The 27,895-nt window shown below is 39.8% G+C and overlaps 1 protein-coding gene across 6 annotated transcripts in view; it reads right to left on the bottom strand.

Annotated features, from left to right (window-relative positions):
- Positions 1–27,895, bottom strand: part of LOC126210526 (pyruvate carboxylase, mitochondrial) — a 408,145-nt gene that overhangs the window by 9,681 nt on the left and 370,569 nt on the right. For all 6 annotated transcript variants that reach the window (XM_049939771.1, XM_049939775.1, XM_049939774.1 and 3 more), the window contains 7 exons: positions 24,347–24,728; positions 20,201–20,441; positions 17,743–17,992; positions 10,059–10,303; positions 6,735–6,914; positions 4,665–4,910; positions 2,435–2,578 (listed from right to left, as the gene is read on the bottom strand). In XM_049939771.1, the coding sequence (XP_049795728.1) occupies positions 2,435–2,578; positions 4,665–4,910; positions 6,735–6,914; positions 10,059–10,303; positions 17,743–17,992; positions 20,201–20,441; positions 24,347–24,728 (1,688 nt within the window). The remainder of the gene's footprint in view (positions 1–2,434; positions 2,579–4,664; positions 4,911–6,734; positions 6,915–10,058; positions 10,304–17,742; positions 17,993–20,200; positions 20,442–24,346; positions 24,729–27,895) is intronic.

The following is a 27,895-nucleotide window of genomic DNA, read 5'->3' as shown; positions in this document are numbered from 1 at the left end:
CTTGGCATAAGAACTTTGTTAAGAGAGGTTGTTCACTGTAACATGATGAACCACCAGGTTGGCTCATAGTGTTGATTATGTCGAACAGGTTAGGGAGAGCTTTGCCCACAGTCAAACCAGCGCAACATGCGTCTTGAGAGACTGGCACTCCATACAAGACTGTTTGGCGAGTACTGCATAGACGTGTATACTCGAAACCACAGAGATTCACAGTGGTGTAGCACCTAAGTCATGCAGGTAAGGTTACTCGTGGGGAATTCCGAGCAGAAATGTTGCGTTGGATAGAGGACAATGACACTCTCCTGAACACAATAATCTTCACCAATGAATCAACATTTCATTTCAGTGGAAGGTGAGCACACACAACTACAGAACATAGGGCAACGAAAATCCACATGCAACCCTGGAACATGTTTGTGACAATCCCAAAGTTAATGTGTTTTGTGCAGTTAGCGAACTGAAAGAGCATGGCACTTTCTTCTTCATGGAGAAAACTGTCACTGGTGCTGTGTATCTGGATATGCTTGAAAACTTTTCAATTCCACAAATCGATAATGATGACCAAGATGGGAAGGCTTACAACTAGAAGACTGTGCACCACCTCATTTCATCATGGAAGTTGGAGGTTTCCTTGATAATCACTTCCCAGGTTGGTGAATTGGCCGTAAAGGGCCAACCGCATGGCCACCACGCTCCCCAGACTAGACACCATTGGATTTCTTCCTCTGGGCTTTCATCACAGACCTTGTGTGTGATCCTCCACTAACAAACAACGATGCCAAACTGAAAATTTAAATCTACTGTGCCATTGCACAAGTTACGCCCAATTTGCTGCAAATAGTGTGGGAATAATTTATTACCGGTGAAATCTTTGCCACATCACAAATGGTAGTCACACTGAACCAAAATGACACTTGACACTTATGTGAAACTTGACATTGTTTGCTACAAAACGACATCTACCAATACTGTAAATTATCACCGGAAATTTCTGTATTATTCCAAAGTTTTAAAATCCTTTTTGACTCACCCTGTATAATGAGAAAACGGCATCATCTCTGTGAAACAACAATTGTGTTCATCACATTTCATTTTGATGTCAATGAGGCCATAATTTGTCGTGTTTTTAAGAGGTTCTCTGCCTGTTTTTTCCCCACACGAGGAATATTCCAATGGAAGCCTCCGTTTCATTTTCAACAGTTTGGCACTTGCAGAAAAAATTTCACACAAGATTATGTACCAAATTCTTTATTTTGTGAAAATGAAAACCTACAACAACCTAGAAGGCAAAAACATTCCAAACACGAAGAAAGTACACTTAAAAGTAAATTGAAATGATAATTAAATCAAGACCCTAAGCTGTTGACAGACGTTGATGTACATCAACGGGGACAATTGAAAATGTGTCCGACCGGGACTCGAACCTGGGATCTCCTGCTTACATGGCAGATGCTATATCCATCTGAGCCACCGAGGGCACAGAGGATAGTGTGACTGCTGGGATTTATCCCTTGCACACTTCCCGTGAGACTCACATTCCCTAGTTAATCTCCACACACTACATTCGTGTAATGGGCAGGGGCACTACGAATGTAGTGTGTGGACATTAAGTTGGGAATGCGGGTCTCATGGGGAGCGTGCAAGGGATAAATCCCTGCAGTCGCACTATCCTCTGTGCCCTCGGTGGCTCAGATGGATATAGTATCTGCCATGTAAGCAGGAGATCCCGTGTTTTGAGTCCCGGTCCGGGCACACATTTTCAACTGTTCCCACTGATATATATCATCGTCTGTCAACAGCTTAGAGTCTTGATTTAATCATCATTTCATTCTAAGAGAACTGAATGGTCACTGATGATATGTGTTCTTTCGGACATGTCCCAAATGTGTGCAGATACAATCTTCATATAGAAAAGTAAATTATGCAATCCTCTCTTGCAGAGCAGTTCTGCTGAGAAGAAGATTTCATGAAGGGCGAGTTTACCATTTCAGGGGGAAGTAATTTCTCACTAGCCTTACTGATTAAACATACAGCTATCTACTCATAGCACAGTTCATACTATTATTACTATTATATCAACTGAAATGTAAAGAATTTGGGAGAGGTTTACAAGAAATTACTCAGAAAGGTTCAGGTACTTTAGCTCAAATATTCTACTGAAAAAATCATGGCAATTTCAGAAGAATCCCACTATATCTTATGAAAAACAAGCACACCAAGGAAACAGCAAAATTCTGAGCTGTGTGCTTTTAATAAACCCATGTTAATATTAAAATACTATTAATGTTCAGTAATTTTATCTTAATAGTAACAAAATACCACCACCAAAATTCTCTCAAACTTCTTGTGTATCTTCACCAAATTTTGAACATGTACTCTGTAATTCACAAATGTTTAATTTACAATGAACCAAGAGAATAATACTGTTCCATACCTTTACAGCTTCTTTGTCCTTTATGAATACTGACCGCAGCTGACCGTTCATCTCAAAGAAAACTTCCCTTTCACCTGCTGGTGTCAAGTCCTCAGCCATCGCCAAAGTCTTAATGCCTAATGTCTTTCCTCTTTCTATCGTGACCTGTGCCAAAAATAGATGAGTTAAATTTCATTATATTTATGATTTACAAATTCAGAGGTCATTATCAAAGCATGAAAACTCTGCCAACTGAAATAATAGTTTACACACATCTTAAACAGTTCCAGTCAAACCACTGAAAAATAATGTCAGTTTTTTTTTTATGGACCTGTTGTGAGAAACATGGACAACTGGCAAACCAAAATTTCTAATACCACATAGCAGATACTGCACAGTATTGGTATCATCATCATCATCATCATCATCATCATCGTCATCATCTCAATGATCGTACTGGACAGCTGTGCACATATTTACAGCACACCTACAAGAGTCTTGATTCCTCTGACCTTCGCTGAAACGACTTCACCTATTTTACAGCTGATTAGTAATTTCAGGCAGACAAAGGAAGTTCTCTGGATACACATACTGTGTATCCAGTAGTGTATCCCCACTGACTCAAGTTCTTTTTTCACTGCTTCATATGCAGCTACCTGCTATTTTACAGGAGGAACTGTGACTAGTGATCCTCAACTATCACTACATGCCCAAATCATAGCGGGCTTCAATAATATTGAGCTTGTTCAGCTTTCCAGCTTTAATAGCTAAAACTGAATAAAAATAGTTATAAAATATGAAGCTGTGTATATTCTATTCGTGAGGGTACAGTATTTGATTACATTAAAGTAAGGAATTCTTTCATAAAAATTAGAGGTATGAAATTTTCTGCACTCTCTTCGTCTAAAAATGAAGAAACAAGTGCACAACTAATTTTATTATAATTTTAATAATAATTAAATAGGACAAAACAAATCCTAACTCTCATGAGCTGTTCATGTGAGGGCTTGATGAAAGTAATGCCACCAAATTTTTTATGTGAAAACTGCCAGCTTTTAAAATAAAACAGATGTTATTAGCATTCTACATCTTTATTCTTCGTGTCTACATGTTTGCAGTCCTCTGTCTCTAGATGGCTCCGAACTGCAGCGTGTAATGCGGCAGTGTGTAATATAACTCTGTCAAAATGTGAGAAATAGCTTTATGTAATCAAATTTTGAATTGGGAAAGTTCGTCTACACACAGAGCAAACTCTTCTTCAGGCCACACACGAGTGCTGCAATATCTGCAACAATCTGATGTCTGGTTCACTGTCGGTGATCATCCTCTATACCGAGGGTGGCCAACCGGCAGCCCACGGGCCGGATCTGACCCACTATTGGTTTCAATTTGGTCCACGGAAGATATTTGTGTGGTGGGTAGGAGGTGAATGGCATGAGGCACTCTCGTTATACTCTCGCTGGGATGCATTTTCAGAACTTAGCCAGCATTCTGTAGGCCTTAGGATCGGTGCTCATTACGCAGACCAGTAAAAGTTACAGCCAAGATGTGCCAAGTTCAAGCCTGCCTGTGAAGGCCTTTGTGAGGCCTTCAGCATGCAGAGCGTAGTAGTTCTCGTTACTGCAGACATGTCATCCATGGATGGCTAGGCTTTATAAGAGGGATTTTTTGCCGTGGAAGAGATGGCAGTTGTAGAAATTCAAGCACTGTTGGTTATTAGTGGGTTTAATGTGGATAGAGGTGTGGATGAAGCAATCGAGAGTGGAGGTCAACATCCAGGAACGTAGAGGACCAGGTGAAGCAGATGGGAGAAAAGACATCTCCTAAAGTCCTTCAGACTCCAAACCAACTAACTCCTTCCTTATACACATTATTAAATATATCTTGGCCCACAACTACCTTTCCTTTGAAAGGAAGGCTTACAAACAAATCAGCAGCACAGCCATGGGTATCTGCATGGCACCCACCTATGCCAATTTGTTTATGGGCCTTTTAGAGGAAACCATCCTAGCCTCCCCAAACTCCCAACTTCTAGCCTGGTTCAGGCTCATTGATGAAATCTTCATGATCTGGACTCAGGGCCAATACATGCTATACGTATTTCTTCACATCCTCAAGAGCATAATCCAAAAATATTGACATTCTACAAGAACTTTCCTACAATATACATACAATTTGAGCTATTTCGTAATCCGAAACTATTAACCTTGTAAGATATACTAAGTTAGCTCTCTGAAAATTGGACACTTACCTCAAACTCTTCACCAACTTTTGGACCAGTGAGGAAAATTCGAGTATCCAGTTTGTCAACTGGACCAAACTGTTTCCGGAACTTGAGGTAATCTTCAGTGACCTGAGGATACAAGGCAGCGCTCATGACATCATTGTCATTGATATCTGGGAACTTCTCCTTCAGTTTTGATTTGAGAGAGTCGAGATCCATCGGTGGAAGGCTTGCTCCTGGACGGCCCTCGACTCGTGGCATTCCCTTCAGAACCTGTTGGGGAAAAAAATAGTCATTATCATCCTACAAGAGCTGTAATAGGAAACCTTTCACAGAGCCCACTATTAGCTTTGTCTTGTCTTTGTGGATCCCTGCTGTCAAAAACTTGATATCTGCATGCTACTCAAAGTTGATGGCTCAAAAGTTGGCCGACAAGTTTAGTGGTTGAACTCCTATCTCCACAGTCTGGACCTGAGATCTCATTTTTAATAACTGAACACTACTTCATTTGTGGAAAACAGGTAGTAATCCTGCTCCAGCCCACAGCCAATTTAGGCTGTGTTCAAAGAGCATGCAAACCTTTTAACACTTCTCCAATTGGCTTTGGGCTTGGATAGAACTGCCATCCATCTTCTACAATGTGCAGTTATTACAAATAAGAACTTGAGTCAAATCTTCTTCCTTATAATGCCTTCCCTAATGCACCACTAAGAAGCTGTGGACTGTACTCTCAAAGTTTCCCTTTTTTGTAAGTGACTCTTTTCTCTTTCATGTAACAAAACTTTCTGGCTTTGTTTTTTACCACTTTGTCACCTCGTTGTTCACATCATTACTAATTTGTTCACTGCTGCACATTTTTGACGTGATTTATTTCTTTTTCTCATGGTATTTTTCTTGTAAGTGAAGAGCAAGTTAGAAGTTTGCATGTTATGATTAAAAGAAATGTTGCCAGATTGTATGTAACATTTTGCAAAGAAACAGTTGCTCAATTAAAATACTGCACTAAACCCTTAACACACAAGAGGGTAGCGGTGTTGAAAGTTTAGTTCTAATTGTAACTAATCATCATCATCATCATCTAGTCGATTTGGGCCTCCTATGGAGCACCTAAGTAATTACTTCTGATTTAATTTCCAATTTTCCAATAATTTTTCCATTCGATCACAATGCTACTGTTTCTAAACTGCTGACCACTTTGCTCCCAATTTATTTTTTGGTTTTCTCAGTAGACAAGAATAAAAACCCTTCTTTTGAATCTTTTCTTTATTCAGAATTTTGTGTTTTTCAATCTTCATCACTTTCAGATTACTTCTGATTTCTTGGAGGCACTTGCACCAGGGAGATTTTTTGTGGTCGACTTGTTCAAAACTTCTCTTTCATATCTGGTTTTCATTCATCTGGACCACATGGTCAAAAACATAATTGTATATTTCCTCATCATTACATCTAGTAGTTCAATTTTCTTCTACAATTACACCTGTTCCTGTACTGCTGTGGTGTTTTACTTGCCCCAATATTTTTCTTATGATTTCCATGTCTTCTATTTCTCCCATCTTGGTGAATGTGCAGGCATTTGGTTGCATAGAAACATTACAGTTTTATTACTGTGACATAGTGGCGTAACATTACTTGAGAAGTGATAGATCTCTTACTGAACTCATCTTTAGTCAACTGAAAGACCATTTCCATATTCCTTGCATGTGTTTATTAGCCTCGTCCTTCTGCTTTACTTCCAAGATTTTTAAACTTACTGACTCTTAATTTTTCCATAACCTGTACTAATGAAATTTAGAGCATTTTTTATTTTCATATATTCTGCTTTTGCAAAAGATATTTTGCACGCGCGCGTGCGTGTGCGTTTACACTCATGGTGAGTAGGGATCTATCTTTTTTTATAGTACTATCATTATTCCATCCTGGATTTTCCATTGCTTGAATATTAAAACTGCATACTTTTAGCAATTAAAATCTTTAAATAAGGATCTATTTGATAGTTCATATTTATAAAACTTCACTGAAGTTTTTATGGTGTACTCGCAGGAGTGACAACTAAAATACTTTACTGTCCAAATGTACAAAAAGGAATGAGTAGTTCACCTTTGACCTGAAAGGTTCAGGGAATCCCCCATGGGGCTCTCCAATAGAGCCCTGCAAGAACTCCACAACAGATTTGGGGAAACTCAGCTCCTCAGCCTTCTCCTCCACCTGTTTCGCAGTCAGTTTATTCTGTACCATGAACTGCGCCAAGTCACCAACCACTTTCGACGACGGTGTAACCTGTGAAATTGAAATTATGTTACCCATTCTTTAGTTTCATATGGAAGCACAAGTCTCTAATAACTTCACAAGTTGGTTAACAAATTAGTTTTTTGTACTTTGACACAAGGAATGGACTTCCTTTACTTTAGAAACAATGTAAGTCAAATTTTAGTAGTTAATGTAGTTCAATGTTTCCACCTTAATACTAGGATAACTAGACTGGGATGGAATGTGTCATCTGTACAACAATGTAAGAGGGGGATGGTTCAACAATGGGTGGCCCATTTTTTCCAGAAGTGATGGGGTAAACCTGGTACACTGTGTTACTGACACCACATCTTTCAACTGCCATGGTAATTATGATCAAAAGTAATGAATACAGGGGGTTCCAGGTCAAATGATAAATATTCAAGGACATGGCAGGAATGATCACTCGAAGCCAAAAAGCCTATTAAACATAGGCTTTAAAACACATACCTTAAGATTTATGAGCACTTGTTTAGCTGAGACATGTTTCACAGTAGTGAAGATGAACAAGAGCTCATAGCTCTCTAGTTATGCATTCTAGAGCCAATGTTTATCAGACTTTTTTGCTCCAAATGATCATGCCTTTCATATACCTGAATACTGACCATTCCTCCTGGGACAGCATGTATATGTAATATCTGTATGCAAGTCCTTCCGATATTTGCACACATTTGAATTTACAAAATCCAAATATTTATAAAAATTTATTGTAAATCTAATCAGTTCAGACTTTTCATTATCACATACCATGCCTCATAGATTCAAAGTTGGTGACATAGGTGATTTGGGACAGGCTAATAATGTTGATTTAAGGTTGCTAGTGTAACATACGTTGTTCTTTCTTCAGACAGATACTATTTTACACAGTTCTCATTTTAAACAAATCTATGAGAGACTACATACGGTGTTAGTCTCTTAGACAAACTATTTTACATGGTTATTATAAAAGAAATCTTTTACACTATAGGAGGATTTACTTTTCATACGTTTCCAGGTCTTCGATGTTTTTGAGATTTGGGTCACACTTTTCCTTCCAGGTTTTGTTTATAAATTTCATGCCAATATAATGTGGAGCTTTTTCATATAGCTTTAGTCCGTGGTTAACTCACTCTATGGGTTACTTTGTCTGTCTAGTGTCAATGATACAACAGCAACTGCCCTAGAAAGTTTTGAGTTTATCGTTGTTTCATTTACCTGCCACCAGTCTTGGATGACCTTTTTAATGTAGTCTCAAAGCTTTGATTAGTTCAGTTTTCTATGACCCACAGAAAGTTACGTAAACTATTATGTACACTCAATGACTACTTAAGGGGAGTAGAACATCAAATAGGCCAACTTTGTGCAGGAGAGCCACCACAGGACACTGTAATTTCTACTGTCTATACTTTTACAAATATAGTCATAAAACTTTGTCAGCATGACCAGGTAGGATTCAGGAATCACACTCATAGCAGTGGAAGTTCAAAAACGTAACAATATAATTTTTTTTGCATATGAAATTTCATCTGTTTTACTTACTATTGGCTGCATTTGTTGCTATTATAAGTAAGGCAGATTCTTCAATGAATTTTGCACAGCCTACAAACCATACTTACAGGTGTATGAAACTCTAGAGTTTATTTAATTCATGAAAAAATGAATGAGCTTTTACATTTTAAACTTCATGTTTAGAAAAAAACTCAGATTTTAATAGATTTGGAAAATTCTAGAGTTTCATACACCTGTAAGTATGGTTTGTATGCTGTGTAAAATTCATCGAAGAATCTCTCTTACTTATGAAGAAAAGTGTACCAATAGCAGCAAATGCAGCCAATAGTAAGAGAAAAAATGATGAAATTTCACATGCAAAAAAATTTATTTTGTTATGTTTTTGAACTTCCACTGCTATGAGTCTGGATCCTGAATCCTTCGTGGTCATGCTGACAAAGTTTTATGAATTTATTTGTAAAAGTATAGACAGTGGAAATTAAAATGTTCAGTGGTGTCCCTCTTACTCCCCTCATGGTCTCCTCTGATCTTTGGACTACACAAATTGATTACAACTACTTAAAGGGTTATATCAAAACACCACAATCCTTTTGAGAAGCAAGTTGTTCACATCTTGGGGATATCACTGTCTCTTCACTATTTTAATTTTAAAATTTGAAACTTGGCCACTATGCCATAGTAAGCTAAAAAACAACAGACTAAGAGGTTAAGAGATCAATATCAACATTAAGGGCTGAAACAGCATGTAACTCCCCATAATGACCTTGTGACAACACTACATCACTTTAATACGAGGGTTGGAACTAAAATAGTGGCAACTATTTATTCACAACTGATACAAAAGAGTTACATGTTTGCACCTGTTACTGTCATTCAAAGTAATCACCAGCGTTGTGTAGAACCTGTTGCCAGCTATTTGTAAGGCGTAGTATACCATTAGCAGAGCTTGTTCTGTTGATGGTGCGAATGGAGCTGCCTACTGCCTGTCGAATCTCTGGAACAGTTCTGAAACGAATGCCAGGAAGTGGTTCCTTCATCTTCGGAATAAAATCAAAGTCACAAGGACTCAAGCCCGGGGAGTATAGTGGATCGTACAGTACTTCCCAGTCCCATCGATCGAACAGAGCCGCCACAGCTTGCGCTGTACGTGCCCACGCATTGTCATGCAAAATTATGGGTGAGTTGTGCAGAGAGAGTCGCCGCTTCTTTCACAAAGCTGGTCGCAGGTGGTGCTACAAAAACAAACAGTAATGCTGTGCATTGAAGGTCTGCTGTGGAGGAACGTAGTGCATTAGGATAACACCATCACAGTTGTACGCAAGAATCAACACAACTTTAGACCGCTCCATTCGCACCATCAACAGAACAAGCTCTGCTAACGGTATACTACACCTTCCACATCACTGGCAACCAGTTCTGCACAATGCTGGTGACTACTTTGAAGGACAGTAGCAGGTGCAAGCATGTAACTCTTGTATCGGTTGTGAATAAATAGTTGCCACTATTTAAGTTCCAACCCTCGTATTATCGTGATATACCTTCAATCTAAACTTAGATCTAGTGAACAACTAAATATATGCAGGTAGAAGAAGAGGGACTACTAAGACTGAATAGAATGAAGTCACTGAGATTGTTCTCTACTCTCACCTTAATAATATCTCCTAAAAGCATATTGGCTTCCCTGTAGGCCTTCTTGACATCTTCAAAGAAATCTCCAAGGCCAAGAGAGTAGGCCTGGAACTGCAAATTCGTGTACTGTCCACCAGGGATCTCATTCAAATACACATCTGCATTCCCTGATTTCATGGTTGTCGCACACTCAAACGGTCCGTAGAGTGTACGTGTCTGCTCCCAGTAAGCAGAGTACTCGCTCACATTACTCAAATCAAGACCTGCATAGAAGAGGGGAAAAATGACAATTAATTAAGGAAACAAAATAACACAATTAATATTACAATATTAATTAATTACTATCACATTCATTAAAATAAGGTAGCAATTGACGTTTCAGTGAGTCGAGAGGTCTGTGTCAGCCAATGCAAAACCGTTATTCCTTTCAGCATCATATGCTTGTTACGTTCATTGGATGTAGTTGGGTGTTTCAGCATGCTTGGAATGAAAAGGGGAGAGACAGGCAGAATGGGATGTGTCTTGTAGCATGTCTCAAACTTTTTTTATACCTAAATTATCCAAAGCTACATCCACCACTGAAATTAGTGTTTTTTAAACATTTTTGTACCTGTATGTCCAAAGCTTTCTTCAATCTGACAGTTGATTTGAACAATGCCATGCTTTGCAAACGCATGGCCTTATTGGAGGTGGTGTGTTATTGCCATTTAGCATTTTTCACATCTGTTTTGCTTTTCTGCACTACACACTTCACTCCATACAGCTCTCAACATCTTCAAAAGCATGTATCACCTCCTCTTGCACCAATTTTGGCATCTAACTTTTCAGGAATGCTCCTGATTGATGCTGCAATGTCCTCTTGAGGAATCGTCTGCCATTTTTTAGGGAGGATCTCCTGCAGGACCTGTAGCATCTCTGAATAGTGCTGAAGGTTCTTTCTCACCATCTGGTCCCATACATGCTCTCAACAGGATTCAAATTAGGGCTCTGAGCAGGCCAAGCCGTAGTACAAATCTCCACTTCATCCAAGAACCCTTTAACAATTCTTGCAACATGTGGGTGGCCAATAATGCATTGTCATGTGTTAGTGTAAGACTATCACCAACAAATGGAGTGAGAGCCACAACCTGCTTCAAAGGATTCCCTCCTCATACTGATGTGTGCTGGTAGTCACCCATGCTTCACAGAGACCAAATCCATCTTGGCAGTCATACTGATTCCTGCCCACCCCATCACAGAACCATCCTAAAAAGGCCTTCTCCAGACCGTCTCTGTACCATCAGGTGATCAAAGACTAAATTTCAACTCATCATTGAACAACACTTGTTCACACTGTTGTACTCTCCAGCCACAAGATCACCCAGCAGAGGTAGGTGTACACAGGACACAACAAACTTTCAATAGGAAATTGAAAAAGAATGTAGGAAAGTCATCGAAAAGGAAGAAAGTTTTGTTGTTAGGCAGTTCTCATGCCAGAGGTGTGGGCCAACTTCTGCAGGAGGAATTAGGACCAGAATACCAGGTCACAAATTTTTTCAAACCAAGTGCTAGTCTGGAACAGGTGACAGAGGATTTAGGTTCACTCTGTAAAGGATTTACCAGGGAAGACACCGTGGTTATTGTGGGAGGGCCAGGGAACAGCATCGACAGAGATCCTGGGTACAGTATAGAGTGTGACCTGGTAAAGATTGCGTCGGCATCGAGACACACCAATGTTGAATTTGTATCTGTCCTGAGACGCCATGACCGGCCTCATTTGAACTCTTCTGTTGGGAGAGTTAATTTGGAGTTGGAACGGCTGCTTGGGTCGGGTGCGGGGGCTCATATTGGTGTGGTTCCTGTTGATTATCTCAGTAGGTGGGACTATACCAGGCACGGCCTACATCTCAACAGGAAAGGGAAGGGGAAACTGGCTGGGGTAATAGCAGGAAATTTAAGGGGGGGAGGCACTGCCATGAATGGTAAAATACCAGTGGTTACAGGTGTTGGAGCAGCACCTTTTTTAGGATAGGTAAGACAGAAAGATGTCAAGTTCTACGAGAGGTCAGGATTGAAACAAATCTTCAGTTTAGGAAAGAAATTAAACAGCACAATTCTAGCACATTGGATCACCAATCACAGCTATCAATTATAAATTTTCACCAATCACCAGAAATTTTATCTCCACCAAGTTGTATCTCAGTCCTAGGTAATTGCATTGATGAATTAAAGTCACCCAACCCAGTCGACATAATCTGCCTCTCTGAACACCGTGTGACCACTGGTATAGGAACTAGGCCTAAGCACAATGAGAAACTCAGACAGGAGAGTACTGCAAATGTTAGAATAAGGAAAGGTTCTCATAAAAGTATAATTAAAAATAATTAAGTATATTTCATCAAAATATTGGGAGTTTAAAGAATAAAGTAGATGAGCTTCTGGTTTGTTTAGAAGATTTAGAAGCTGAGAATGAAATAGATATACTATGCCTGTCTGAGCACCACATTGTTACTGATATGGATAAGGTAAATGTAAGTGGATATAAGCTCTCTGCACATGTAATGAGAGAAAATATGGAGAAAGGAGGAGTTGCCATATATGGCAAAAGTTATCATTGTGCAAAAAGTATAGAAACAAAAACGTTTTGTGTAGAGAAACATATAGAAGCATGTGCCTGCGAGCTTAAATTAAATAAAGGCACATTTATAATTGTAACTGTATATAGGTCCCCATCACGAAATTTTCATCTATTTCTGAAAAATTTGGACTCCTTGTTGTGCTATCTGTCAGACAGGGGGAAGCAAATTATTATTTGTGGGGACTTCAATGTAGATTCTCTGAAAGAGGGTAATAGGAAAAATGACCTTGAAGTATTACTCGGTTCTTTCAATTTGACACCCGTTATTGATTTTCCTACTCGGGTGGTAAAGGATAGCAGCTCACTGATAGATAACTTCTTTATAGACCAAGATAAGTTTAACCAGATAAATGCTCAGCCTGTTGAGAATGGTCTTTCTGATCATGGTGCACAGCTAGTTACAATATATGACATAGCTCCATTCAGCAATACTAAACAGTCCTCCAAAGTAGTACGTTCAGTCAACGATTTAACAATTGCAAATTTCAGGGAAAGCCTACAGCAGTTAGACTGGGATGAGGTGTACCGTGAACCTGATGCCAATTTAAAATATAATTTATTTCATGACATTTTTGTAAATGCATTTGAAAACTGCTTCCCCAAGAAAATAGTTAAATATACTCGTAAGAAACCTTGTAACAAACCATGGCTTACTAAGGGTATAAAAATATCTTGTAACCGGAAAAGGGAAATGTATCTGACAGCAAGAAAGAGTAGTGACCCAGAAACTATCAAAAATTATAAAAACTACTGTGTTATATTAAGAAAAGTTATTAAAAAATCCAGGAGTATGTGTATCATGTCTGAAATCAGCAACTCTGATAATAAAATTAAAACAATTTGGAATATTATTAAAAGAGAAACAGGTCAACCAAGAGCAGAGGAAGACAGTATTACCATCAAATTGAATGAAAACTTTACGAACAAAAAGTCAGAAGTTGAAAATATATTTAATAATCATTTTCTAAATGTTGTGGATATAGTAGGATCCAGGTGTTCATTAGAAGATGCTAGGCTGTTAATGGAAGAGGCCATACCTATGCAATTTGATACAATTGAAATCTCACCCACTTCTCCCTCTGAAATTAGGAAAATAATAAACTTGCTTAAAAGCAAAAACTCACGTGGAATTGATGGCATTTCCAGCAAAATACTAAAAGCTTGTTCTCAACAGATAAGTAAGATTCTCAGCCACCTGTGTAATAGCTCTCTGGAACAGGGCATTTTCCCTGAGACTGAAATATGCTATTGTTATACCTTTGCATAAAAAGGGGGATAGATCTGATGTCAACAATTACCGTCCAATCTCCCTTCTAACAGCTTTATCCAAAATTTTTGAGAAAGTAATGTATTCAAGAGTAGCTTCACATATCTGTAAAAATGAAGTACTAACAAAATGTCAGTTTGGTTTCCAGAAAGGTTTTTCAACAGAAAATGCCATATATGCTTTCACCAGTCAAATTTTGAATGATCTGAATAACCGAACACCACCCATTGGGATTTTTTGTGATCTCTCAAAGGCTTTTGATTGTGTAAATCATGAAATTCTGCTAGACAAGCTCAAGTATTGTGGCATGAGTGGGACAGTGCACAAATGGTTTAATTCGTACCTAACTGGAAGAGTGCAGAAAGTAGAAATAAGTAGTTCTCGTAACATGCAAAGATCAGCACATTCCTCAAACTGGGGAACTATCAAGAATGGGGTTCCACAAGGGTCAGTCTTGGGTCCTTTGTTGTTCTTATTATATATTAATGACTTGCCATTCTATATTCATGAAGAGGCAAAGTTAGTTCTCTTTGCTGATGATACAAGTATAGTAATCACACCTGACAAACAAGAATTAACTGATGAAATTGTCAATACTGTCTTTCAGAAAATTACTAAGTGGTTCCTTGTAAACGGACTCTCACTGAATTTTGATAAGACACAGTACATACAGTTCCGTACAGTGAATGGTATGACGCCATTAATAAATATAGACCTTAATCAGAAGCATATAGCTAAGGTAGAATATTGCAAATTTTTAGGTGTGTCCATTGATGAGAGATTAAATTGGAAGAAACACATTGATGATCTGCTGAAACGTTTGAGTTCAGCTACTTATGCAATAAGGGTCATTACAAATTTTGGTGATAAACATCTTAGTAAATTAGCTTACTACGCCTATTTTCACTCATTGCTTTCATATGGCATCATATTTTGGGGTAATTCATCACTGAGGAATAAAGTATTTATTGCACAAAAGCGTGTAATCAGAATAATAGCTGGAGTCCACCCAAGATCATCCTGCAGACATTTATTTAAGGATCTAGGGATATTCACAGTAGCTTCTCAGTATATATACTCTCTTATGAAATTTGTTATTAACAACCAAACCCAATTCAAAAGTAATAGCAGTGTGCATAACTACAATACTAGGAGAAAGGATGATCTTCACTATTCAAGATTAAATCTAACTTTGGCACAGAAAGGGGTGAATTATACTGGCACTAAAGTCTTTGGTCACTTACCAAATAGTATCAAAAGTCTGACAGATAACCAACAAGTATTTAAGAAGAAATTAAAAGAATTTCTGAATGACAACTCCTTCTACTCCATAGAGGAATTTTTAGATATAAATTAAGAAAAAAAACAAAAAAATATTTAAAAAAATTTAAAAAATAAAAATAAAAAATAAAGAAAAACAAAAAACACAATAAAATAAAGTTGTTATATTAACTTAAGTATGTTGTTAAATTAACCTAATTATGTCATGTATTGGAAAATTCGACTCGTTCCACATCATTACGAAATATCGTATTCATGATCCATGGAACTAGTATTAATCTAATCTAATCTAACCAGTCAACAAGTATTTAGGAAATTGGTTTTAAAAAATTACTTCAAAGGCTCCAGTGAAATCTTTGCAAGTTTTCTTTCAGAGCAACTTTGGCTGTGCCTACGTGACAAGTTGCCTGCCTTTCAGAATCAAGACAGTTCTGCCCAATTAAAGCAGCTGAAGGAGACCCTCAGCCCTTTGCTGAAATTGCTTGCGAATCCACCCCACCAGTTTTAGCCAATAGTGTGTGTGTGTGTGTGTGTGTGTGTGTGTGTGTGTGTGTGTGGGATACAGATCATGTGTGTGGATGCTGGAGGGCACGGCAGAGCAGAACACAGTTGCTTCTCTCTCTTGTAATCCAGATCTTAACTTTTTGGGAAGGTGTAGCCTCTGGTTCTGCATCCCATCACCAGCACCAATGCAACCTAACATGATACCCCTCCCCTCCTGTTACCAACTTCATTTAATTGTTCAACCTTCTAGACTGGCCTACACCGGGTAACTTTCTCCCTAGGTGTTCCCTTCATATTCCATACACCAAAATATGTATTCTCTTTCTTTGACCAAACTTCCTGTTTTGTCATTTAACATCTGCCCTGAATGCCTGCTCATAAGTCCTGACCGCTCAACCTCTTGTACATTGTCATTGTAAGTCAGATGCAACAACCTCCTTCCCTCTTCCTGCACATGTACTTTGGCATCAGGAGTGGGATTTGTTTTCACCGCTCGGGTCATAGGGCTGCCATTTACTTCTGGCTCATGTTTGGTGATGTGTGGTTGGTCAGTATTCGCCACTGCTATTCCACTGCGAGAGAAGCCTGGATGCTGCAGTGCATCTTCTACGATGCCGTTCCAGACACTATTTTTGTTCATTCCAGCGCCCAGGACACAGTCTACTGCCTGCCTGTCACACCAACACAGGCACGCCGAGTACACCGAACTGTGCCTCACAGCGCGTGCTCATGTTCCACACGTGGCGGCCCCATTTGCCTCCACAGCCAGCCCAGCTTCTCCATCGCTGCCTGCTAACTCTCAGCCGGCTACCGAGACACAAAGAAACTGTGTGATGCGTCCATGTCGTTGCTGAGGTCCACGGAACACATATGCCTGTTACACACCATCGGCGTCACCTCCCTGCTGCAAAAGCCACCCGCCATCGGCGTCACCTCCCTGCTGCAAAAGCCACCCGCCACCAGCGTCACCCATTGACACCGCCTGTCTGACAAGTTCAGTGTGGCTGGCCCCACCACCACACTGTTTACCAGCCAAAATGTCCACGAGACTTTCCGGTTTGCTCCCTTAGCCACTTTAGATGTCCTTTGTGGGATATCCATGGCTCTTCACAACATATTCCAAGTGTTATGTCCTGTTATATCATTCCCACAGGGTCCGCCCCCAGTAGCTGTGTGGTCAGCGTGACAATGTCAATCCTAAGGGATCGGGTTTGATTCCTGGCTGGGTCGGAGATTTTTTCCGCTCAGGGACTGGGTGTTGTGTTGTCCTAATCATCATCATTTCATCCCCATCGATGTGCAAGTCGCCGAAGTGGCATCAAATCGAAAGACTTGCTCCAGGCGAACAGTCTACCCGATGGGAGGCCCTAGGCACACGACATTTTTCTATTCCCACAGGACCTCATGAGAATAAAATCAGATGTGATTAGAATAAGGGAGGGAAGGGATCATATACCAACATACAATTTAAAGACTTAAATATCTGCCTGTCACGGGTTTTGGGAAATGGTAGAACACAAATGTGCACATTAATGAACTGATCGCTGTCAATTCATACAGATGCCGATCTAGTATAAATGGCTAACAAACATAAATGTCTTGTTTTCAATATAACCAATACAATAAGAATATTGACACTGGCTCTGATATTTTTAATAGACAGAGTGAAAACACAGTCTGACCACCCTGGTGATGTACAATTGCAGTACAATTCATTTAACAGCCCACATCCTTCACTTAAAGCACAACATTCCTTTCATGTGACACTTCTGACATGGAATGTGCAAACTTCTATGTTTAACTGTCACACAACATGATATCTGTTAACACCATTTGTAGCTCACTTTACTTATACTTAACAGCAGAGTATGCTATACAGGAATCAAAATACTCTCTTCACACTTTCAATAGCAACTCACATGTTCACTACTGCTGCACTGTCCAGTCCTCAATACTGCCAACCTGTATGTTACTTATTCAATGAGCATACACCCGTATAATGTATTTTCAGATTGTACACTGATAACACTTACCCGTGTCCAGGTCACTGCCTTGTAGTGCAGCAACTATGGCACCCATGCTCGGCTGTGATGTCATTCCGGACATGGAGTCCACGGCAACATCCACTACATCTGCACCCGCTTTTGCACACTCCAGCATTGAAGCCACTCCCGCTCCGGCAGTGTCGTGCGTGTGGATGTGGATCGGCACATCGGGGTGTCGATCACGTAATGCAGTTACTAGGAGCTTGGCTGCAGAGGGTTTGAGAAGTCCTGCCATGTCCTGTAACCACACAAATGTACTTTTACAGCCACTGACAGTACTTATTGGACTGATGTCACAATGAATAGAGATTCTCGTACCCACACTATATATTAAATGGAGTAAAACTGCAAGCCAAAGAGAGCAAACATACCAATGGCTAAGAGAGTAGCTTATGAAATACACGAAAATTTCAACAGGTTCTTCTACTTTTAACACAGCAAGGTAGGACTACCCTACTTGTTATACCACTCCTGACAACATTATTTTGTACTGTTTACTTGTTCTAATTTTGTTAATAGTTCATGTATGACAATTATACAAAATAACTTATGATTTTTGCTTTATTTTATTACAGTTATTGTTCACAGGATAGTTTCCAGACCACTGAATATAGCAGTACATTCAGTTATTATGCAAATCTTTTATTTAAAAGAATACTCGTGATTTACAATTCATATTTTAAATCATGTGAAGTTGAAGTTTCCAGTAAGCAAATTGCTGTTTGTTTCTAAAGTGAAATAGCCATTTAAGCCCTCATTCTCCCTTTTCCAATAAACATCTTAGTTTTTCTAAAAGCCCATGTGTTTCAAAATTTATTTATATTCAAAATTTATTTATATTCAAAATTTTTGCAAACTAGGAAGTTCCAATCTTACGCAGTGATTATTATCAAAATTCAGTGCCGTATTTTCCTAGCCCAGATTTTTCTGATTATTCCAAAAAATCAAAAATGTCTACTTTTACTAGAATAACTTGTTAATTATACAATTTGGAAAATTTTACTTTCTCTCTCTCTCTCTCTCTCTCTCTCTCTCTCTCTCTCTCTCACTCACTCACTGTGACATGGTGCGTGCGGCTTGGGTGGTATGTGGTATGGGTGAGAAAGTCATTGTCTTATTTTCTTTTCCCACCACCACCACCACTATCATTACTAAGAAAGAAGCCAAACTATCTGTGAAACAATCTGCGACTAATTTCAGATAATTTGTAACATTCCACTTCCTGGCCACACCAGTGTACACCAGAGCCAGTTTCCGGTATCTATGGGAAAGAGGCTTTTGTCCAGCCTGGAGATATCGGGCCAGTCTTTTCATAAGCCTATCTACTATGTTCAGTTCAAGAACCAGTGATTTGGCATTTTCCAGGAACTGTTTCAAGTAAGCTTTGAAAAGCCCCAGAAGGAAGCAGCTCTTTGCTGAAGAATGTGCTAGCGGAGACAGAAAAAGTTCAACAGAAGTGCTGAATTCTGTTGCTGAAGTTGACTGGCTGAAAAGGCTAAAAACAGAATTCTCTGGAGCTGCTCAGAGCTCATACGACTGAAAAGTTGGCCAATAGCTCTCTCTGGGTTTGTAGGAAGTGACCACGTGCACTGCAAGGTGAAGACGGTATTTTGAATAGAGGGAGAGTAATCCTCAGTAATCAGTCAAGTGCGCTGCCAATATCAACCTATAGGTCCCGAATTCTGCTAGAGTTAGTTCTAGTTTTCTAGGTGTGCGTTGAAATTTCACAAATGTGCATGTGCTAAGTACGCACACATCTCAAACTAGGTCATGGAGTCAAGATGGAAGTTGTCAGCGAACAAAATGAGCCCAGCAAGCTTAAACTAAAACCAATTTATTCCATTTGTTCCTACAGAAACTTTAGTGCAGTGTTGCTGAGCATCTTTACTGTGTTGACTTTGAACTGTTATCTAGTTATTTTTTATGGAGCTTGTCAGAGGAAGTCTAGAAGCCAGATTAAGGCTCTGTAGGCCTGTTAGCAGTATAATACGCCAGTCCAGTAGTCAGATTTCCGAATCTTTCAGAAAGTAGCTATACAGATACAGGACTTTAACTATACTTTAGAACAATACGAATTTTAAGAATGTCTCATGGGTCTGAGCAAGGCTGATGACCCTTATGTAACTTATTTAAATATATAGTAGCACTAAAGATGAAGTAGGGTCAGCTAATAAGTGCTTCTGAGCAAGTTTGCGGAGCAGTACACTCCGTAACTTGTCTGGCACACAACACGTTGCTATGAATTCACGGATTCGCCACAAAAGCTCCTAGGACGGACAAAAGAAATGTTTCAAATTCAGAGCAAAAGTTAATTAATTTCCAAAGCATAGTGTGTTGACAACTGAATATATGATACAAAGCGCTCATCGTACTTCTAAATCTCACTATTCTACTACGTATCAAATGAGGAGACTGAAGAGCTGAGAAGAAAACCTGCTACACCTACCTTTATTGACAGTATGTGTGTCCCCGCTTTGACAAGTTCGTCTGACAGCTTGAGGTAGTAATCCAGGTTGTACTTCGTGCGGTTCGGGTCTGAGACGTCACCTGTGTAGCTAATCGCAGCTTCTATGACACCACCGGCCTTCCCCACTGCATCCATTCCCAAGATCAGATTTGGGAGGTAATTGAGGGAATCAAACACACGGAAAATATCCATGCCATTCTGGACAGAAAGCTCACAGAACCTGCAAAGAACACAAAAAGTAATGCACCATATCTACACCAAACCATTATAACAGGTGATACACTGTTGTTATGCCGCTAAGTACACTGTTGTTATGCCGCTAAGTAGACTACAGTTCACACACGAAAAATTTATTTCATTTGTTACTCAGCAACCTGAGCAAAACAATGTCGATGTCATAACAATTTAGACTGCTGAGAAGGGGGTCAGAAACTTATGGCAGCCCACCTTTTACATATGACATAACGGTACAGATTAAGTATATGTCAACCAGCTGAAGTGCTCCCGTCAGTACACAAAAAGGCAAATACACTCCTCTGTAAAAGACCGACTGAAAAGAGGGAAACCAGCTGCCTCAATCCTCATTCTGCCTTTTTCACAAAACTTCTGACATGCGAACACGTTCACACTCTTAACACAGAACATTCTAAATCCTTTTACCAAGTCCCTCTTTGCAGAGAAGCATTCATTCTCAACATTCTCCCTCCCAATTTCTCTTATCTGTCTCTTCCACTGTCACTGTTTTCATCCTTTTCTCTCGCTCTTCCTTACCATCGTCTCCTCCACCTGGCTCTTTCACTGTCTCTCTATCCTACTGCTGTTTTGTTTGTCCCATTCTTTTTCTCTCCTACTTCCATTGTCTCTTCCTTTATCTCTCACAGTCTGCTGTCTTTCTCTTCAACCAATACTACTACTTCTCCACACGTGTCCCTGTAAATGGTTTTGACCCCTAAACCAGTCAACTTCAATATGATGGGGGAAAGTGGCAAATTTTTTTATGTCAAAAGCATCAGACACATCCAAGCACATGTATGGTCTCCACTCATCTCCCTCTTTTGTTCCCACTGCTTCTACTTCCACCCATTTCTACCTCTCTTTTACTGCCACTGTCAATCTCCTCTCTGAGTGACAGAGGTGGAATGAGGATTGAGGCACCTCATTCCAGAACACACTCGCCTTTATTGGGCTCAGACAGTAGCATTTTTTCCCCCAGCTGGTTCCTTCTTTTCCCTGTTACATCAGGGTGTGCTGGTTATATAAAATGAGTTCCGTGAGTCAGTAAAGTTTTGGCAGCTATTTATATACTTTGAACCATTTAAGCAAAAAAGTATGCATAATATAAGATTAACTCAAAATCATCTCCCATCCCATGCAAGTTCACTTTAGAATACTTTATGTAGAAATGCACAACATTTATAGGCTACACCTACAGTATAGGGGGGAAAATGTGGTGTTTGATTTGCAAATATAAAGCATTTTGTACAAAAAAACAATTTTTTGTAAGGTGCACACATCATCAGGTGACACCATTGATTAACTTCCACATCAAGACAGTCCGATAGTTGTGAAGTGCCCATTATAAATAGACGATACATCATCAAAGTTTTATTGGTGAAAAAATAGTGACTAAAACATAGTTTGGTGACAGCAGAACCCTTTCAGTTATCCCAGAACTCTTGCTATGTGTTCACTACATCAGTTAAAACTACATTTACACTTTCACGCTCCATTTTACGTGCATGTTTTACAGAAATAAGCATGGTAACTATAAATGTCTGGATCTCAGTAATAGATAATGACACTGAAATATGTTTCAAAGTTCCCTGGTAACATTGTCTTAAGAACATATGGCAAAAGCTTGCCACAAACAGAAATTATAGAAGTGGCCATCCCCACAACTGGTGCTTTTGGTACCCAAAAATTATGGTTTTCAGTGTTTTCTCAGCAACCACCCATGAAGACACAGTCTTTTGAAAGCTGTGTAAGGCTCACCCTAGACATCAACTAATGCAAAAGAACCAACTAATTTGCTCAGTTTGCCTGGGCTGCAAGAAGCATCTGATGTTTCAATTTTGAGCCTGTGCTGTGGGATAGCTAGAGTATGCCCATTCTTCCTAAAGATATACAAATGTTTGCTAGCCAGAGCTATCCAAAACATTTGACCTCTTAACTCTGTGGCCAACAGAACCCAAGATATGACCATTGAATTTTTATGCACACTTTTGAAACATATTGCACAAGGTATTAGAATTATAGAACTGCAAATAGTCTCTCACCTTGAGGATTAAATATTGCACTAAACACCTTGATCTACTCCATGTGCTATGTAACTTTATACTTCATATGGTGATTTCTGGGTATGGTTGTAATGATCCGTGCCTCATTCACTGTGTTCCATATATGTCATCAAAAGGGGAAACCTTCAGGAATGTGGAGCAAGGTGAAGCATTCATTTACAAAAGACAAATACTGAATACTCTATTAACAATAGAGCAATACTGCTTAATCTATTCAGAGCTAAATTTAACCAAGTACATTAGAAAGAGCACTGCCACTTTTTGGAAAGAGTTACTTTCTCCTTAGTTACACTAAACAGCTGCTCTTTATCTAGTACTGGCAGTTTAATATTTAATTGATCACAACACCATTTTTTAAAGAAAATATGCACCTTTTAGAAGTCTGTTTACAGTACATTACTACTTGTCATACAGTTTACAGCATACACAGCTACTTACTATGTAGCTAACAGAACTTTCCAATACTTAATTTTGTTTTGAAATGGTCACAATTTCCCACTTCTTGCTTAAGGGTTTTGTTGAAACCTTACCACCAGAGTACATAACTTGAATCTTAGAGCAGGAGGCTAAGTCTACATGAAAATTATTTTGCGTTTCATATTGTGAGTGTTTACACCTGAGTTCAGTTGAAACTGATTTTTACTATCGGCAACAAAACAAATTACCGAGTAAATGATTGGGAATTAAATGTAAGAACTAGAAGATCCTTACAAAGGCTTCTGCAAGACATATACAGTTTTCTGCCAAATGCACACTACTTATTTTAGGTGTAGCACCCCACAAGATAATTCCATATGACAAGAAGAGATTGAAAATATCCAAAATAAGCCAACACTTTTGGCAATATATAAACACAATGAGAGCTGCGTCGAAGGGGGTAACACACGGAACTCAACTTCTTGATCAGTTAATCAGCTAGACAGAAAAGAATAACAACATTGTGGGAAGGATACATTGCAACTCAACACATAGAGGAGGCATTAGATGCTGAATGGTAAAATGAAAAAGACTGCTAAAATATTTAACCTTTTGGACAAAGTCTTCTGACTAGTTTAATGTTTCCTGTGATGAATTTTTCTCCTGTGTTAGCCGCTTCACTTCAGAGTAGCACTTGTACCCCACATCCTCAATTATTTGCTGGATGTATTCTAATCTCTGTCCATCCCTACAGTTTCCTCTAGTACCTTGGAGGTTATACCTTAAGAGACGTCATACTATACCATCATCTTGGCAGTGTTTTCCATATGTTCCTTTCTTCACAGATTCCACAGAGAATCTTCCGATTCCTTGTCCAATCCACCCGATTTTTAACATTCCTGTGCAGCACCTCATCTCAAACGCTTCAGTTCTCTTTTGTTCTGGTTTTCCTATGGCTGCTTCAAATTAACTCTTAGGTCTGAACCAGTAAACATGTCTTTACCACGAATGCCTTATATGCCTACGCTAGTCTGCGTTTTATGCAGGTGCCAGCTAACCAAAATTCAAAAGAATAAGGAAGCCATTTCTTCTTCACACCACTTCTGCTGAAAGCTCGCTGGAAGACACTGTAGTGTAGGATTGATTTGAAGAGCATTTTATAGTTACTCAACTAGAAGTTCATTTTAACTTATAACTTACATTTGAAACATTATTAAGGTTTACTGTTCACAAATCCTGCAGATATTATCTTTAAATAAGACCTGTAAAGTAGCAGTTTAAATACAATGTCACATCCCTTTACCACTGGCAGTGTAAAGTACAGTAGTTTTGGCAGAAGCACAGGAACTATTGGCTTGGAGGGTTCACTTTATTACTATGAAGTACTATCAAATTTCATTCTGTAACTTACTTGTACACAACATTGTCTGGATAGTTTGTGTACCCAACTGCATTGGCACCTCGCAGTAACATTTGGAAAGGTATGTTAGGCATGGCAGCTCTCATGTCCTGTAACCTCTCCCAGGGGCACTCGTGCAGGAAGCGGAGCGCCACGTCGAAGGTAGCCCCGCCCCAGTTCTCAGTTGCAAAAAGCGGAGAGAAACGGTGGGCCACATACGGAGAGATGCGCAGCAAGTCGTGCGACCGGACACGAGTCGCCAGTAGGGACTGGTGGGCATCACGGAATGTTGTGTCCATGAGCAGGAGCCCCTTGTGCTGACGGACGTGCTTGGCAAAACCCTCCGGTCCTTCTTTCTTCAGAATGTCACGAAGACCTGGCGGAGGTGCCAGTTCTGTATGCAGAAAAGAAAAATTTTCAGAAATGATGTTTTAAACTGTAAATTCAAACATTTATCTATATGTACAAAGAAGAGTGTCTGTCTGTTTGTAATTCATACAAATCTATAGTTTTATTCCAATCTTGACGAAATTTTGCACACTTTACCTTCAAGACAAGAAGAAGATAACTGTCTACTAAAGATTTTGTAATCCGACTTTAAACATATATGTATGTAATATATACAAAGGGCAAAGGTTGTTACAGTGGCAATACTTGTCTTGGAGATAGTACCATCAGACATCACTAGATCGCAAGATAAGTGAAAGCTCAAGAATTTGACAAACATGATTGCAAACTTTTATTTATTGATTATTTGCCATTGCTACACACGACACATACCTTACAAGATATTTTAGTCCATATTTCACAGCTATTTTTATTATTAAAATACACAATTTTACACAAATGCTGAAGCAAGTTGTCGATGCACTACCAACACAAGTGTCTAGATCACGGGCCAATCAAAAGATCAAACAGAATCCAAGACTTCCTGAAATGTAACGTTAACACTTCGAGTCGTACTCAAACACAGTCCTACTTGAAAAAGGGGAAAACTGAGCTGAAACAATGTAACACATAACACAATATAACACAAATTCTCCAGAAACACGTTGGGATACAGTACTTATCGCAAAATGTAACAACACATGTGTGACTGATATTCAACACCCTGGGGAACACCAGGCAGTGCGGCTAGTCAGCAATACTGGGAGAACCTGAAATCTGACAAAATTTCAGAGACTCTTCAGAGATATTTTCTGAGGATTTTAGTACAAGGGAGGTGTAGTTTCTGGCAGTTCATTACAGAGTAACTGCATTCCATCTGATTTTCTAGCATCATTTACATTTGTACAATGGTACATATGTTAGCAGTATGTGCTGTGTGTCTAGTTTGGGAATAAATTTGATCAGATCATTCACACATCAGTGACATCAACTTTACTCTTTGCATTTAACCCCGCACCAGAGGACCCTGTGTGAAATTTTTGCACTTTTACAGATCTAAATAACGACGTATTTGGAACAAGAGTAGTCACTGGGATAACGGTAGTTGTGGGAATGAAGAGAAAACATGATCAAACATGCAAGAACACTGAAATAATTATCATCAATTTATGGGGGTTGGTTACATTGGATTGGCTGATGTCATTTGACAACTATCCTAACTCTCTGAACTTGTTTGAGCCTCATTCACCTGTCTATGAGCATTAGACCAACAAAGTTGAGTACACATTTGCAGAATACACGAACATGATCATCTGCATGGCAAAGCTCACAGTAATGCGCTCATCGCGTTTATCAAAATAGTTCTGCACTATGTCGGATTCCATGGCATACCAATTTCGCCACAATTACACAATAGCTTTGACAAAGGGTACCTTCACTGTCAGCAGGCACGAGTGTGGTGCTCCTAGGATATGCAGCACACCCAAATTGGAAGAGGCTGTACTTTACCATGCTTGTCAACACATACAGAAGCAACTCCTTCATCTATTAATTAGTGGAATTGTTTAACAAGTGATATACTGGGTTACGTCTAACCTATTACTTGTAAAAACAAAGATGATGTGACTTACCAAACGAAGGCGCTGGCACGTCGACACACACACAAACACACACAAACATACACACAAAATTCTAGCTTTCGCAACCAACGGTTACTTTGTCAGGAAAGAGGGAAGGAGAGGGAAAGACGAAAGGATGTGGATTTTAAGGGAGAGGGTAAGGAGTCATTCCAATCCCGGGAGCAGAAAGACTTACCTTAGGGGGAAAAAAGGACGGGTATACACACTCGCGCACAAACACACACATATCCATCCACACATATACAGACACAAGCAGACACATTCAAAGGCAAAGAGTTTGGGCAGAGATGTCAGTCGAGGCAGAGGTGAAGAGGCAAAGATGATGTTGAATGACAGGTGAGGTATGAGCGGCGGCAACTTGAAATTAGCGGAGATTGAGGCCTGGGGGGTAACGGGAAGAGAGGATATATTGAAGAGCAAGTTCCCATCTCCGGAGTTCGGATAGGTTGGTGTTAGTGGGAAGCATCCAGATAACCCGGACGGTGTAACACTGTGCCAAGATGTGCTGGCCGTGCACCAAGGCATGTTTAGCCACAGGGTGATCCTCATTAACAACAAACACTGTCTGCCTGTGTCCATTCATGCGAATGGACAGTTTGTTGCTGGTCATTCCCACATAGAATGCGTCACAGTGTAGGCAGGTCAGTTGGTAAATCACGTGAGTGCTTTCACACGTGGCTCTGCCTTTGATTGTGTACACCTTCCGGGTTACAGGACTGGAGTAGGTGGTGGTGGGAGGGTGCATGGGACAGGTTTTACACCGGGGGCAGTTACAAGGGTAGGAGCCAGAGGGTAGGGAAGGTGGTTTGGGGATTTCATAGGGATGAACTAAGAGGTTACGAAGGTTAGGTGGACGGCGGAAAGACACTCTTGGTGGAGTGGGGAGGATTTCATGAAGGTGTAAAACCTGTCCCATGCACCCTCCCACCACCACCTACTCCAGTCCTGTAACCCGAAAGGTGTACACAATCAAAGGCAGAGCCACGTGTGAAAGCACTCACGTGATTTACCAACTGACCTGCCTACACTGTGACGCATTCTATGTGGGAATGACCAGCAACAAACTGTCCATTCGCATGAATGGACACATGCAGACAGTGTTTTTTGGTAATGATGATTACCCTGTGGCTAAACATGCCTTGGTGCACGGCCAGCACATCTTGGCACAGTGTTACACCGTCCGGGTCATCTGGATACTTCCCACTAACACCAACCTATCCGAACTCCAGAGATGGGAACTTGCTCTTCAATATATCCTCTCTTCCCGTTATCCACCAGGCCTCAATCTCCGCTAATTTCAAGTTGCTGCCACTCATACCTCACCTGTCATTCAACAACATCTTTGCCTCTGCACTTCCGCCTCGACTGACATCTCTGCCCAAACCCTTTGCCTTTGAATATGTCTGCTTGTGTCTGTATATGTGTGGATGGATATGTGTGCGTGTGCGCGAGTGTATACCCATCCTTTCCCCCCCCCCCCCCCTCCCTAAGGTAAGTCTTTCCGCTCCCGGGACTGGAATGACTCCTTACCCTC

This window comes from Schistocerca nitens, chromosome 10, assembly GCF_023898315.1.
Source record: "Schistocerca nitens isolate TAMUIC-IGC-003100 chromosome 10, iqSchNite1.1, whole genome shotgun sequence".
Classification (NCBI taxonomy): Eukaryota; Metazoa; Arthropoda; class Insecta; order Orthoptera; family Acrididae; genus Schistocerca; species Schistocerca nitens.
This window is presented reverse-complemented; position numbering and strand designations above follow the sequence as displayed.